The sequence below is a fragment of the Chaetodon auriga genome, chromosome 23, assembly GCF_051107435.1.
Source record: "Chaetodon auriga isolate fChaAug3 chromosome 23, fChaAug3.hap1, whole genome shotgun sequence".
NCBI classification, from domain to species: Eukaryota; Metazoa; Chordata; class Actinopteri; order Chaetodontiformes; family Chaetodontidae; genus Chaetodon; species Chaetodon auriga.
This window is the reverse complement of record NC_135096.1, coordinates 3,876,213-3,892,125: the sequence shown is the minus strand read 5'-3', so window position 1 is coordinate 3,892,125 and position 15,913 is coordinate 3,876,213. Positions and strand designations below refer to the sequence as shown.

Here is a 15,913-nt window from a genome sequence, read left to right as displayed (position 1 = left end):
CTTCTACAAATCAGACCTGACAGAGTGTGGCATCGATATCAGAGCAGCCTCAGTGTACTCAGGAGTGTTCACACAGATCTTCAAAGAGGAAAGAGGACTGTACCAGGACAAGGTGTTCTGCTTCGTCCATCTGAGTGTTCAGGAGTTTCTGGCTGCTCTGCATGTCCACCTGAAATTCAGCAGCTCTGGAGTCAGTCTGCTGGCAGATGAACAAACATTCTACCACCATGAACGTGCAGGGTCTAAACTTGTTGTCCAGTTGACAAAAGTCTTCAAAGACAGAGAATCTGAACTAACACATCTCCACCAGAGTGCAGTGGACAAGGCCTTACAGAGTCCAAATGGACACCTGGACTTGTTCCTCCGATTCCTCCTGGGTCTGTCACTGCAGACCAATCAGACTCTCCTACGAGGCCTGCTGACACAGACAGGAAGTGACTCAAAAACCAATCAGGTAACAGTTGAGTACATCAAGAAGAAGATTGAAGAGACACCTTCTGCAGAGAAAAGCATCAATCTGTTCCACTGTCTGAATGAACTGAATGATCGTTCTCTGGTGGATCAGATCCAACAGTCCATGAGTTCAGGAACACTCTCCACAGATAAAGTGTCTCCTGCTCAGTGGTCAGCTCTGGTCTTCATCTTACTGTCATCAGAAAAAGATCTGGACACGTTTGACCTGAAGAAATTCTCTGCTTCAGAGGAGGCTCTTCTGAGGCTGCTGCCAGTGGTCCAAGTCTCCAAGAAAGCTCTGTAAGTACAGAGATAGTGAAGTTTCTTCATCAATAAATACTCTGATATCTAACTTACTGTTGGTTTCCTTCCTGTGTCTCCTCAGACTGAGTGTCTGTAACCTCTCAGAGAGAAGCTGTGAAGTTCTGTCCTCAGTCCTCAGATCCCAGTCCGGCAGTCTGAGAGAGATGGACCTGAGTAACAACAACCTGCGGGATTCAGGAGTGAAGCTGCTGTCTGCTGGACTGGAGAGTCCACACTGTCCACTGGAAACTCTCAGGTCAGATCAAGTTACTGTTTGTGTTGACAGATTTAAGTTAGTTCTGTACATTTAGAGATTTGAATCTTTCAGTCTGTTTTGTTTATTTTCAGATCTCTGACAGATTGATGATTTTGAGTTTGTGAAATGATGATCAGAAATAATTTCCCAGTCTGCACTTGTAGATCATCTTTTCTGTGCATGTCAGAAAAATGTGCGCACTTTCTGAATGTGTGAATTAAAAAAAAAAAAAACCTCTCAAATAAATATTTTGCGTATCTGTGATTAAAATCTGTGCAGGAATATTTTCTGTAGTGAGGTTTCACAAAGTGCAGCATGGGTCATTAAACCTGATGAATTGACTATTGATCAGAGTGCTGAGTCATTGGAAACATGAATTCTGAAGGACGATGAGTCAGCAGTTTGAGTCCAGCACAGAGGTTGTCTCATGTGAAGCTCAGTGGGATGAAGGACAAAACAAATTGGACCAAGCCAGGCTTCCTTTGTGTGAGCTGCCTCAACTAAACATGAACTCCAGGCAGAGATAACGGCTTCACGACGGTGGTTATCAGCTTCCTTCCTTCCTTCCTCAACTCAGGTTTCCTTCATCAGGCTCTGTGCACGTTGTCATAAAAAGAGATGTTTGCTCCATCATTTGACTCTTTGTCACCACAAAAAGGACCAATCATGTCCCCCCTCCTTCAGTCCAGAGGAACAGGTTGTTATAATGGAGACCTTTGGAGAATGTAAAAAATAAAAGAGGAAAATCAAGACTGTTGCTGCACAGAAGACGAGAGAGGAATGCTGGCAGAAAACTGCTGATCCTTTAAATCATTCACTTCATATATTTGTTTCAGCACTCAGTCACTCTCAGAGCCTCCTGTTTATTTCTAACTGCACATTTGAGAGTCTGTAAAACATTAAACTTCATCCAGCAGATTTAACATGAAACTCAGGAACTGGATTCAGGTCTGACACTGTCCCTTCATGAAGGACACATGACTGTGTTGTTACAGACGTGAAGACAATGAATGAACATCTACAACATGTTTATGATGGAACAGCTAAGATTTGAACACATGCTGAGAAGAGACTCAACATTTTAAAATAAATGTTCTTTTTCTTCTTCTTCTTCAGACTGAGTGGCTGTAACCTCTCAGAGAGAAGCTGTGAAGTTCTGTCCTCAGTCCTCAGATCCCAGTCCTCCAGTCTGAGAGAGCTGGACCTGAGTAACAACAACCTGCAGGAGTCAGGAGTGAAGCTGCTGTCTGCTGGACTGGAGAGTCCACACTGTGCACTGGAAACTCTCAGGTCAGATCAAGTTACTGTTTGTATTGACAAGCACAGAGGCTGTATCACGTGTAGCTCTGGAGGATGAACTACGATGTAGGTTTGACAAAACAGCTTTCTTTGTTCACTGAGGTTTCCTTCATCAGTCTCTGTGCAGATTCCAAAAGAAGAGATGTTTGGTTCATGAAAACTGTTCCTTCAAATAAGACAAAAGAGACATGCTGACAGAAAGCTACGAGCCGATCATAAATACCAATAAACTCATCAGTTGATCTCTTTCAAAGTACTCTTATTATTAGCTGTTATTAACTTTCAATTATTTTAAATCAAATACATTTTACAGACAATCCACTTTATTCAGGTCCATGTTTCCCCTCATTTACCCCTCTGAATATCTTCGGGATTCGTGAGTACTGATTACATTGCTTGCCATTACAGTTTTTAGGCCTCCATGCTGCCAAACCTCAACTCAGGCCTGCACCAAGTTTTGCAACAACAGACTTAAAGTGACTGAGAGACACTGGTATTGTTTAGTGGATGCACAAGAAATTCTACTGGTGATGGAAGTTAAAGAGCTTGTGCACAGGGGCCTCAGTAAGGTAATTCCAGTTCACCTTCACCCTATGCTTTTGAAGTTAATTGGCAGGAGGTTTCATGCTCATCATTCTTCTTTTTTACATTCTTTTTATTCGTCGGTGCCATTTCAGGGACTGACTCCTCGTTACAGCTACTATTTTACATACATACATGCTACCACCCGCTGTATTTCACGGGAATTTCACACAACACATCAAATAAGGGACTATGCCTTTTGTCAACTTTTTATTACTTTTTAAAAAGCAGATTCACAGGAAAATAACATTTAAACAGTAGGACAATGGGAGAGAAGGGTAAAATATGGGAGAATCACAAGACAAGGGTTGATTGTCTACTAACTCTCAAATTGCTGGCTGCCACAGTAGTAAAGGGATAGGAAGAGTGTAAAGACCTTTGATGTTTCTCTTTCCATCCTTATTTTTACTATTATAATCAAGTGGGGTTTGTTCTCCATCTTATTTCAATCCCTGGTATGTTCAATCTAAAACCAGTCTGCGATACAAAGGGTCAGCATGCCTACGTCCTTGCTTTTGCCATGTTGTTTGTTCAGGCATTGCTCAACCAGCCCTCATGGGTCAAGGTCCAGCCACTAGAAGCTCCCTGGTGAGTTTCCCTTCCAGATCTGGCTTCTCTTTCCCTGTCCTGCCCAAGATGCTGCTGTTTGTGCTCGGTCAATTCATGTGAGATCTGTGAATCACTGTTAGTCAGTCACCCACCTCTGGGACTAATTTATCTTGGGAGACCCTGCCAAGAACTATTGCTCCTGACAACACAGGTCCCAGCATCACAGGGATGCAGAAATCCGTTGCCATGTTAAGGTAGTGATTCTTGGTACCATTAGCTCACTCTTTAAAAAAAGCAAAACAAAGAGCTGTTGTTGGAGTTTTGACCTCTTGAGACTTTTTCGGTTGTCTATGCACCTTGGAAGTAGATGAAGATGTGCCAGAATTCTAATCTGTCTTAGCTAAAATTGTACTCATTTTGACAATTTAACACGTAACTGCAGTCAAGGCAGAAAATCACCTGACTAAAAGGAAATTGTGCTACAACATGTCAGTGACATGTTCGGTGTGACAGTGGTGCTGTGCATTATTGGGCTTATGTTGAAACCAGTGTGTTTGTGTTGAGGGCCATCATCGCAGGGGAACAGAGGCCATCAGGAACAAACGAGCATGACAGATTCATTACCATTGCACCTCAAGATATATTGGTTTATCAATCACAAACCTGGGCACTGACATTCCCCTCAGGATGAGATGAGAGTCATTGCCATGAACCCGTTGACCCTGTGACCCAGATACTCTTCTTGCCCCAGCCCAGTCATTCAAGATGTGATTCAGCCCAGTAAGACATTGTGTGAAATATTGATCCAAGGCAGATGAGACACGATTCCACTTTAAACGAGGAGCATATGCTTTATTACAAAAAATGCGATTTAAAAACAACAATAAAACACCATTCACACAGGGCCAAAGAAAGAGGGGAACTAACTTAAACCTGAGGCTTACCGGGGTGTAGGGACTACTGATTGGTGCGGGGAAACCCAACCAAAAATATAAGCACCCAGACACTCGTGACAGTCGCACACGCACACACTCTGTGAGGAAACCCAGAACCCAGGGGAGCACAGCACACGAAAAGGGGGGACCTCAGCAACTAAAAGAGAAAAAAAGGGATTAAGTGGGGTTATACCAACACAAATACAAATAAACAAAACACCCAAAATCTAACCAAAACAGGCAGTTGGCAGGAAAATATAAATCATGAACTAAACAAAAATACAAACTGCCAACCGCCAAATTAATAAAGGGATGAAAACAAATATTGAAAAGAAAACAATCCTCTGCCCACACAAAATATCAAAATCAAAGAAATGAATAACTCAGGTCAACGGGCAGGGTAAACTGAATCAACTAAATAACGAAAAACAAAAGTAATAAATTTAAAGGGATTTAACCCCTCTACTTAGTCACCCGTACTTTAAAATGGATGGATAAATGCTGGATAAAAATCAGTGTAAAGGCTCCACACCCCAGATGCACACCAAGCATATGCCTGGCAGTGGAATCAGTTAGGGTCGGTCAGCGAGGCATGACACACTGGAGGGAGAGGGAGAGAGTGTACTGCGCAGCTACCAGTGTCTACCACAGCAGGCCATTTAGGTGCAGGTCCTCCTTCTGCTGACCTCCCCCATGCTGTTGGCACCACAGTGGATGATGAGGACCTTTGGTGGTGCTTTTCCTTGTGGGGAGTGGGAAAAGAAGAGGGGAAGGCCTTTCCTCTACAGTCCATCACAGCCAAAGGAACAGACAGTGACGTCCAGCACATTGCGGTTGCTTCCCCAGCTCTAACAGCTCAAAGAGTCTAATAAATGCTTCACATCATGAAAAATATGAAGTTAACTATAAAGGCTGGATCAGTTTATTTTTATGTTGACAATACTGAAAAAGGTAGGAATACCTCAAAATTTAGAAGACAGTCTTTAAATATATGTTTTTGTAGTTGTCCATTGAGGTCAGACAATGTCATAACAGGTGTCTAAAGTGAAGTAGACAAGACTGGTACCTCAACAACAACCAATGTACTTAAAGAAATAATTATTTTGTAACAAATAGTGCCTTTGTTTCAACAGCCATGTTCAAGATAATCTCACACAGCGCTGTCGATAGCAGTGCACATCAGTTTCAGTCCCACATGGACTCACATCAGTATCAATGAATATGTGCACTGCTTGCAATAGCGATGTGGGGAATTCTATCAAACTGCATTATCGAACTGCAGATTTTCTAATTTCTTGTTTGGTATAATTTAATAATAAAAACCCCCACTAAAATTATGATAAATACATCAGCTACCAACACATTGTAACTTACCTAGGGATGGGAATTGATAAGATTTTTCCGATTCTGATTCCATTTTCGATTCTGCTTAATGATTTGGTTCTTTATCAATTCTCATTTGGCAAAAAGGAGAACAAACAGGTCGATTAGCATCAACTTTGTTTAGTTTGGAAGCCACATGACCTTACAAACCCAACAGTGAGGTCTTAAGAGGGTCACAGCCTAGGGCTCCTCGATGGGGTGCCAGGGGGTCCCCAGAAAAATTAATTTGTTAGGAAAATAAATATAAAATAATATTAATAATAAAATAAATATTCTTCTGTAGAAATTAACAAAATACAACATAAATTATTCTGTGGCAATTACACAAGAATGTCCAGTAACATGTTCAACATTTTTCTAATAGAAATTAAAAAAGCATGTATGAGCTGAGCACTCAAAAATAAAAATACATCGGCCAGTGACAAATACAATCAACTCAAGTCCAATGGAACTGTGCATTGTGCAATTCTGCAAACATTAACTATGAAGAATTAACAATTCTTTTGCACAAAAATAAGCATATCTGCTTTTTCAGGAAGGATACGCGATCTTTCTGGACTTATGGTGTCTCCAGCTGTGGAGAACACCCTCTTAGATGGGGTGGAGGACGCCTGCTCACACAGAAAGCTTTCAGCCAGTCCTGACAGCAGGGGCAGAGTCTCTCTCTTGCTCCACCACCACAGGGTGGTGCTATCCTTGCAGGGGATGGGGGGCAGGCTTCTGTACAGCTGGATCTCCTGATCCACTCGGAAGCCAGAGGTAGACATGAACTGGAGCGAGTACTGCCAGCCTCTAAGCCAGTCAGACTCTGTCTCTCGTCATGGTCATCTAAATGTAATGCATGAGAAGGCATTCATTTAACAGTTAGTAATAGCAGGTTTTACGATGAGGCAAATGGCAGTAACATAATAGGCAGTGTTAGTTACTTAGTTACCTGCAGTATTAACAGCAGAGGATGTGCTGACATTGCCGCTGCTGCTGGGTTGACATTCACTCACTACATTCATTCAAAGTTATCGCGTGCTGTGTGTGCAAATGTTTCTGCATATTGGTAGTATTTCCTCCCTTTGATGAAATATCCACTTTGCAAGTATTGCAAGTTGCCCTGTTGTCATCGTTTCTCATGAAATGTAACCAAACTTTTGAGCGTTTGTTGTCGAACAAGGATTCCAGTGGGTGCGAATGACGTTGCGCGTTGCACGTAACGTAGCTTACGTGTGATGTCGCCCTGACATCACACGTGATGAAGACCATGGAGTGGCTGCTGCTACCCTACCTGAGGCCACAGGTACACCACGCCCTTGATCCTTTGCAGTTTGCTTACCAGGAGAAGGTGGGAGTGGAGGACGCCATCGTCTACTTGCTACACTGATCCCTCCCCCACCTGGACAGGGGCAGTGGTGCGGTGAGGATTATATTTTTGGACTTCTCCAGCACCTTCAACACCATCCAGCCTCTGCTCCTCATAGATAAGCTGTCAGAGATGGGAGTAGGCTCACACGTGGTGGTCTGGATTACAGACTATCTGACAGGCAGACCTCAGTATGTGAGACTGGGGGACTGCAGGTCTGACACCGTGGTTTGCAGCACAGGAGCACCGCATGGGACCGTGCTCTCTCCAGTCCTGTTCACCCTGTACACATTGGACTTCCAATACAACTCAGAGTCCTGCTACGTGCAAAAGTTTGCAGACGACACTGCTATTATGGGCTGTATCAGGGACAGATAGGGGGAGGAGTACAGGACACTGATCCAGGACTTTGTCTCATGGTGCGACTCCAACCACCTGCACCTCAACACCACCAAGACCAGGGAGATGGCAGTGGACTTCAGGAGGCCCAGGCTCCATCTGGAGCCTGTGACCATCAAAGGGGACTGTGTGGAGATTGTACGGACTTACAAATACCTGGGAGTGCAGCTGGATGATAAAATGGACTGGACTGCCAACACCGATGTTCTGTGCAGGAGAGGACAGAGCCGACTGTACTTCCTCAGAAGGCTTGCGTCCTTCAACATCTGCAAAAAGATGCTGCAGATGTTTTCCCAGACTGTGGTAGCAAGTGTCCTCTTCTACGCAGCAGTGTGCTGGGGAGGCAGCATCAAAAAGAGGGACGCTACACGTCTGGACAAACTGGTGAGGAAGGCGGGCTCTGTTGTGGGCACAGAGCTGGACAGCCTGACATCTGTGGCAGAGCGACGGGTGCTGAGCAGGCTCCTGTCAATCATGGCACAGCAGCTTCAGTGACAGGCTGCTGTCACTGTCCTGCTCCAATGACAGACTGAGGAAGTCGTTCCTGCCCTACGCCTTTTTTACCTTTAACTTTTAACTCCTTGCTTGCTGTACTTTTAGATTATTTATTGCATGCCTTTTACTTCAAATTTGTGGAATATGCTGGAACTTGTGAATTTCCCTTGGGGATGAATAAAGTATCTATCTATCTATCTATCTATCTATCCATCTATCTATCTATCTAAATGACTCGTAACTAAAATTATGTGGAAAATTTAAATTCAGTTTAATTGATGTGCTTCAAATTGTTTGTTTGACATGTATTAAGTAACAGTGAAAAAAATTCTAGTCTTGCAAATTACCTACGTTTTATATTTAACAAATATTGAAGCACTTTTTTTTATTTTTTATTTTTTTTTTGGGGGGGGGGGGGGTAGCCTTTATGATAGAGACAGCTGAAGGTGCAATAGGAAAGAGGACAGAGAGAGAGGGGACGATACGCAGAAAATGAGCCGCAGGCGGCCAACGGGTAAGACGGCTAGCAACAGAGAGTAGCATATGACTAGCTTCTTAGCCTTAGCTACACTGGTAGCTTCGAGCTAATTAAACCATGCCTGGCTCAGCTCCACTGACCTTCCAACCCATTTTTGGATTCGCCAGGAGTTTATTCAAGCACTGCCAAGACAGCGACATCCAGAGCCTGAGCTTCACAAAGACTCTTCAGAATCTTATGGGTGACATCGTGGACAAACAGTTTTTCCATCTCTAGTCAATAAATATTTGATCTTTCTTTCTAATCAATACTGACTGTCCCTTTCGGAGTTGCGGGGGGGCTGGAGCCTATCCCAGCTGTCAACGGGTGAGAGACGGGGTACACCCTGAACCGGTGGCCAGTCGATTGCAGGGCAACATATAGAGACAGACAACCATTCACGCTCACATTCACACCTAAGGACAATTATTAGGGTCACCAATTAACCTAATGAGAATGTTTTGGTCCGTGGGAGGAAGCCGGAGTGCCCGGAGAGAACCCACACATGCACGGGAAGAACATGCAAACTTCACACAGAAAGGCCCTGCCCGACCCGGGGATCGAACCAGCGACCTTCTCGCTGTGAGGCACGCCACCCTGCCGCTTCTAATCAATATCAATACTAATTACTAACAGCAGCTAAATCCTTTAACTTTATAATTCAGAATTCATTTGGAAAGGAAACAACAGTTTATGAGGTACACATTTAAATTTTCAGTGATTAACACGTGTACGTTGAATGTAAATAAGGTGATAGAGTGCACACAAATGTGTCTTTCGTATATTAAAAAGAAAGATTAAATGATATTTTAGGCAATATGTGGTTCAGAAGGTGCTTTGATTAGTTGTTTATACCACACCAGAGGCCAGATGTGTAAAAGTCAGTGACAGCTGACGACTGATAATTTGAAATGCCATGAAAGTGGACATTTTGAATATATGACGATATGAGATATATAAGGAATGTTGAAGTGAGTATTAATAAACAGATTTTCTAATCATGGATACAATAGCAGGTCAGCATGACACAAGACAGACACTTTTTACTGAAGCTGGTTTTGTACAGTGAAACAGAGAAGTTATCCTTCTTTAGTGTAACATTCATAGTGTTGTGAACAATGCACAACTTGCTGGTGAAAGTACTGATTTAGATATTAACGTTCATGCACAAGTCTTATTTAGTACTTTGCATTTACTCTGATTTATTTCATATCACTTTGAATGATGAAACTTTCACTTTCTTAAATCCATTGACATCTGCAGCCAGATCAAATAATGGAAGCCCTGACTGAAAACTGCTGTAAGAGACAGATCATTTCACCGTTCATTATTTCCTGACAGGTCTGTTTAAAGCTTTGTGTGCTGTAGCAAGGGAAGCAAAGATCAAGACTTTGAAAGGACTATAAATATTCACACAGACAAAAATGTGTTCTTGCATTCAACGCAGAGAATACAGAACAGTAATAACTGAATATATAGAACAAAAGAGCCACTCATTGAGATATATGGATCCTACATTTATTAATAGACATACAGATTGTGTTTACACACTGTTCAAAGGGTTATCAGTGCACTGGTTCAACATACAGATGTACAGGTTTATGCACAGTACAGTGACAATGTGTATGTAAATATATGACACGCAGTGGACGTGAGATTCATCTTCAGTGCCGAACAAATCACTGATATAACAGCACTTCAAATAATGAGTCAAAAGAGCTTAGAATTAGTGAAATCACCCTGAAATATTTTCCCAGAAATGATCATTCTGAAAGCTGATCGAAACCAGCTGTAAAAGAAAGCATAGACCAATGGATTGAGCATTGAATTTGACCATCCGAGCCACTTAAATGCTGTAATTACAGGGACTGATATTGTATTATTACTCAAAGGGTTAAAGGTCACACAAAGAGAGAAAGGAGTCCAACAGATGAAAAAAATTCCCATAACAATAGCCAGAGTTTTGGTGGCCTTTCTCTCCATCTTACTGACAGTTGCTCCAGACTTTGTGCTCTGACAGGTTGTTTTCTGAATGCTGTATGCCTGTCTCTGTGCCACCATCAGAATCTTTAGGTAAATACTACACATTATTGTCGCTGTTAGGTAAAATGCAGAAGCAGTTCCGCTGTTTGCTGAACTCTTATTTTGAAATAAAACACACTTCCTGTTAGATTGTCCACGGTTTACTCCCGGAATTACGTTGACAATTCCAAGTAGAGCCGAAAAAGTCCAGGTCCCCAGGATCATGATCACAGTAACATGGACATTCATTTTTGTTCTATACCTCAGAGGCTGACACACAGCATAATATCTGTCAACAGAAATGAAAAACAAGTTCAAAACAGATGATGCACACAGAAAGAGGTCAAAGCTACCTCGGATCTTACAGAGTAAATCTTGAAGATACCAACATGAGAGTACAGTCAGTATTGCACTAAAAGGCAACACAAAAACGCCAACAAGCAGGTCAGCCACAGCCAAAGAGAGGATGAGGTAGTTTGTCGGAGTGTGGAGCTGTTTGAAGTAAACAATGGAGGTTATCACAAGAAGGTTTCCACACATTGTAAGAACAGATAAGAAGCCAATGAAAATACACAATAAATATGAAGAGGTGACAGCTGTTAAGTCAGACACATTTGCTGATTCATTACAGAGATGTTTGTCCTCAACAACATCGTCAGACCTGTTAACAAAGAATTTAGGTTCCATGCTTAGATGGTCGTTAATGCTCACGTAACATTTGTAAAAACATGTCTTCAATCAAGAAAACAACACAACAGTATCCAGTTTGCAGCAGACAGACATCTCAAGTTAATCTCAGTGCTCTGTATGTTTAATACCACGTCTATTGATCCTGTCTTGTGCATCTGTAGTACTAACAGTCTTTGGTCTCTGTGCCGCTGAGCACACATGGATTACATTCATTATCGTGGGCTCATTTGCATATTATGTTCAAGGGAGTGGCATTTTATGTCGGTCAGTATGATGAGTTATCATACAGCTCCTGGTGCATGTGTTTAATCTCCCATACAAATACACAATTTTAAGTTGCCTCTTAAATTAATTACTGTATCTTCACCTTGTATTTCACTGTACCGCCCTGTGTTGTAGGATGATAAATAAACATGGTCCAGGGTATTGCTTCCCCTGGTGGGTATTGGACACGCTGATGGAATTTAGGTACAACAGTTCTGAGGTTCATTTTAATTATAGGCACAATAAAAACCATCTTGCTGTTTTGTCATGTGACTGTTGATGACCTCATAGAGTACAGGTACTGTAGTGCATTTTTTTTAAATTTGCATGTAGAGGAATGCAAACAGAAACAAAAACGCTGATGAATTCTCTGGGCAGATAATATGATCGACATCTCAACATCAAAAACTCAACATCTGGGCAACATGGTCCAATTACTTTGACTGCGTTTGAGCACCAAGCATCATTGATGTGAATGCAGAGTACACCTCCTCTAGACTTGGCAGAGCCTGGTGTTGTGCTGATGCTGAACACTGTCCAATAGCTGGATCCAAGGTTTTGTGATGTAGCCAGAAGTCTCTCAGTGGCCAAGATATCATGATCAATCATATCAAATGCTGCTCTTCGGTCTAAGACGACAAGAACTCAGACCTCATTTTCATCAGTGTTCAGTCTGAGGTTTATTCTGAGGGGTATATTCTGATGACTGAAATACCTCCAGGATGTTGTTTTACAAAACAAGTAAATTTGGACTGAAACTCTTTCCAGTATCTTACTGATGAATGAAAGGTTTGATATCGGCCTATACTATACTGAGTGCATTACCATCGAGGTTGGGTTTCTTTAGTAATTGTTTTACACTGCTGTTTTAAACACATTGGGGAAGATGCCTCTTTGTACATATGTATTTATAATCTTCAGGACATAACTTAAAACACTGTTAGACACCTGCTTTAAAAGTACTGTAGGGACATGAAGTGGATGAGATCGAAGCAGTGACAGTCTTGCAGAGCTCAGTCAATGTAATGCAGGTGAATTTTGCCATGATTACATTTATTTAACAGGGTTTGTTGAGGTCATCTGTGTTCATATCAGCAGCAATACTGGCTCTAATTGAGGTTATTTTGTTTTTTAAGAATGATGCAAGCTCTTTACAATATGATGCAGAGAACTGTGGACGGGTGGGGGCGGTGCTGAGTAGCTGCTCAATAGAGGGGAATAATATTCTCCACTATTGTTCCAGCATTTCCTGTAATAATCTTATAAAAGTAATCCTTTCTTGCCAAATGTATTGTTTTGTTACAGTCATGGTTTAATAGCGAATATCAGTGAACTTGGCATGGTATTGTTGAAGTGTTTAACCATGTCATTTAAAGAACAGCCATAGCTGTGTGACTCAGATGATTTCCTAATATTGCAGAACTTCAGTCTTTCCGTCAAGGAATCTCTTGGACCAAAAAATCCCCTTTACTCTTTATTGAGATTAGGCTGGCAACAGAAAACACAGTGATGGTCAGAAATAGGTCATTCTAATACTGAAACATTGTCAGTGTTTAACCCTGTTGTCATTTCAGAAAGTCCAGAAAGTTACCATGCTGATAAGTGGCTTCATTTACTTGTTGGGTGAGATCAAAATTGTCCAGTACATTCACATGATCCATATCTTTCAGTGATTTGCTTTGTTGATATGAATATTCAGATCTCCATTCAGGATTAATCCATCATATCTAGTGACACCAAGTCTGATCAACTGAGACATCCTGCAATAACACCAATTAATATTTTGGTGGTTGACACAACGTATGGAGATCTGACTTCTGTCCTCTTTTCCCCCATGGAGCTCCTGTGTTATGCCTCTCATTTTGTGTCCTGTCTGTCTGTCGGTCCCCTGTTAGGTCTGAATCTGTGTCACTGCATAGTGTTGTGAACAATGCACAACTTGCTGGTGAAAGTACTGATTTAGACATTAATCAGTACTTTGCAGTTACTCTTATTTATTTCATGTCACTTTGAATGACATCTCATCTTTTTCTTAAATCCATTGACATCTGCAGCCAGATCAAATAATGGAGGCCCTGAGTGAAAACTGCTGTAAGAGACAGATCATTTCACCGTTCATTATTTCCTTACAGGTCTGTTTAAAGCTTTGTGTGCTGTAGCAAGGGAAGCAAAGATCAAGATGTTGAAAAGGACTATAAATATTCACACAGACAAAAATTCAGAGATGTGTTCCCACATTCAACACACAGAATACAGAACAGTAATGACTGAATTTATGGAGTAAATAAGACACAAAATCAGATATATGGATCCTACATTTATTAACATACATACACATTGTGTTTACACACTCTTCAAAGGGTTATCAGTGCACTGGTTCAACATACAGATGTGCAGGTTTATGCACAGTACAGTGACAATGTTTATATAAATATATGACATGCAATGGACAGGAGATTCATCTTCAGTGTGAAATCACTGACATAACAGCATTTCAAATAATGAATAAATAATAAATAATGAGTCAAAGGAGCTTAGAATTAGAGAAATCACCTTGAAATATTTTCCCCGAAATGATCATTCTGAAAGCTGATCGAAACCAGCTGTAAAAGAAAGCATAGACCAATGGATTGAGCATTGAATTTGACCATCCGAGCCACTTAAATGCTGCAATCATAGGGACTGGTATTGTATAATTAAGCAAAGGATTAAAGGTCATACAAAGAAAGAAAGGAGTCCAACAGAGGAGAAAGACTCCCATAACAATAGCCAGAGATTTGGTGGCCTTTCTCTCCATCTTACTGACAGTTGCTCCAGACTTTGTGCTGTGACAGGTTGTTTTCTGGATGCTGTATGCCTGTCTCTGTGCCACCATCAGAATCTTTAGGTAGATGGTGGACATTATGATTGCTGGGAGATAAAAACCCAAACCAATTCCTCTAATTGCAAAACGTATATTTTGAAATAAAACACATGTTTTGTTAGATTGTTCTTGGTTCACTCCCAAAATCATGATGCTAATTCCATTTAGCGCAGGGACAGTCCAGCTCACCAGGATCATGATCACAGTAACATGGACATTTATTTTAGTTCTATACCTCAGAGGCTGACACACAGCATAATATCTGTCAACAGAAATGAAGCACAAGTTCAAAATAGAAGCTGTAGACAAAAAGAGGTCAAAGCTGCTTCGTACTTTACAGAGTTCATCTTGAAGATACCAACAAGAGCTCACAGATAGTAATGCACTAAAAGGCAAAACGAAAAGCCCGACAAGCAGGTCAGCCACAGCCAGAGAGAGGATGAGGTAGTTTGTAGGAGTGTGAAGCTGTTTGAAGTAAGCGATAGAGATTATGAGAAGAAGATTTCCAAACATGATCAGAACTGATAAAGAGCCAACGAAAACACATAATAAATATGTGGTGGTGGTCACTGTTGTCACGCCAAATACATTTTCTGATTTGTTACAGAGATGTTTGTCCTCAAAAACATCTTGAGATCTGTGGACAAAAAAAGTTAGGTTCCATGTATAAATGACCATGAACAGTGTATGTGTGTGTGTGTGTGTGTGCGCGCGCGCAATTTAATATGAGAATGAAATATGTTAACCTTTGTTTTTCTTTACTTTAATTGGAATATCCTAACCTAGCAGACAATCTAATTAGGAGGAGGCAGAAGAAGAGTCAAGTTAACATTAATACTGTATGAGCGCACTGATGTCCATAACTTGTGGCTGATGACCAGTCCACCTTCGGGTTTGGACTTCTGTAATCTACAAGAGGCTCCATACTGTGACTAAATGTTGTAGTGTGAAATAAAAAAAATGAAGTGTGTTTCTTTCACGTAGCTGTGAACATATACCCATTGCTTTGCATGTGAAGCAGTTGGTTAAGACAATTTACTGCTAGTTTGCTACGAAATCATACATGAGCTTATAATTCACCTGATCTATCTGATTCGGGATGTGGACATTTGTGACTGTCAGAGAGAGAGAGGAGCAGGAAAGCTCCTTTTAACTGCTCTGGAAAGCGGTTTACTTCCTGCCTGTGTACTGTAGATTCTCGCTTCTCTTTTCTTTAGCGCTCTATGCTCTACCTGTTGCCTGTTGCTCAGTTTTCCCCTCATTTACCCGAGCGCGTGCTTGCCGACCAGATACTGTGTGTGGAGCAGACCGCTCTTTAGTTATTGTCCTTGGTGACTTTAACAAAGGTAACCTCATTCCATGAACTCCCTAAATACAGACAGTTTATTAAATGCCCGACCAGAGAGGAGAATATTCTGGATCACTGTTACACCACAGTAAGGGATGCTTATCACACCGTCCTCCGTGCTGCACTGGGCCACTCTGGCCACTTCATGGTCCACCTGATTCCTGTGTACAGGCAGAAACTAAAGCACTGCAAACCTGTAGTGAG

At 41.5% G+C, this 15,913-nt stretch overlaps 3 protein-coding genes across 3 annotated transcripts in view; 1 reads left to right on the top strand and 2 right to left on the bottom strand.

Annotated features, from left to right (window-relative positions):
- Positions 1–15,913, top strand: part of LOC143316313 (uncharacterized) — a 242,668-nt gene that overhangs the window by 5,189 nt on the left and 221,566 nt on the right. The gene's annotated exons all lie outside the window — the stretch shown is intronic.
- Positions 10,233–11,447, bottom strand: LOC143316284 (trace amine-associated receptor 1-like). The gene is made up of 2 exons (XM_076724165.1): positions 11,442–11,447; positions 10,233–11,276 (listed from the first exon to the last, which is right to left on the bottom strand). Exons 1-2 carry the CDS (start codon positions 11,445–11,447, stop codon positions 10,233–10,235), a joined length of 1,050 nt encoding a protein of 349 aa, XP_076580280.1.
- LOC143316283 (trace amine-associated receptor 1-like) lies at positions 14,023–15,039 on the bottom strand. The gene has a single exon (XM_076724163.1). It carries the CDS (start codon positions 15,037–15,039, stop codon positions 14,023–14,025), a length of 1,017 nt encoding a protein of 338 aa, XP_076580278.1.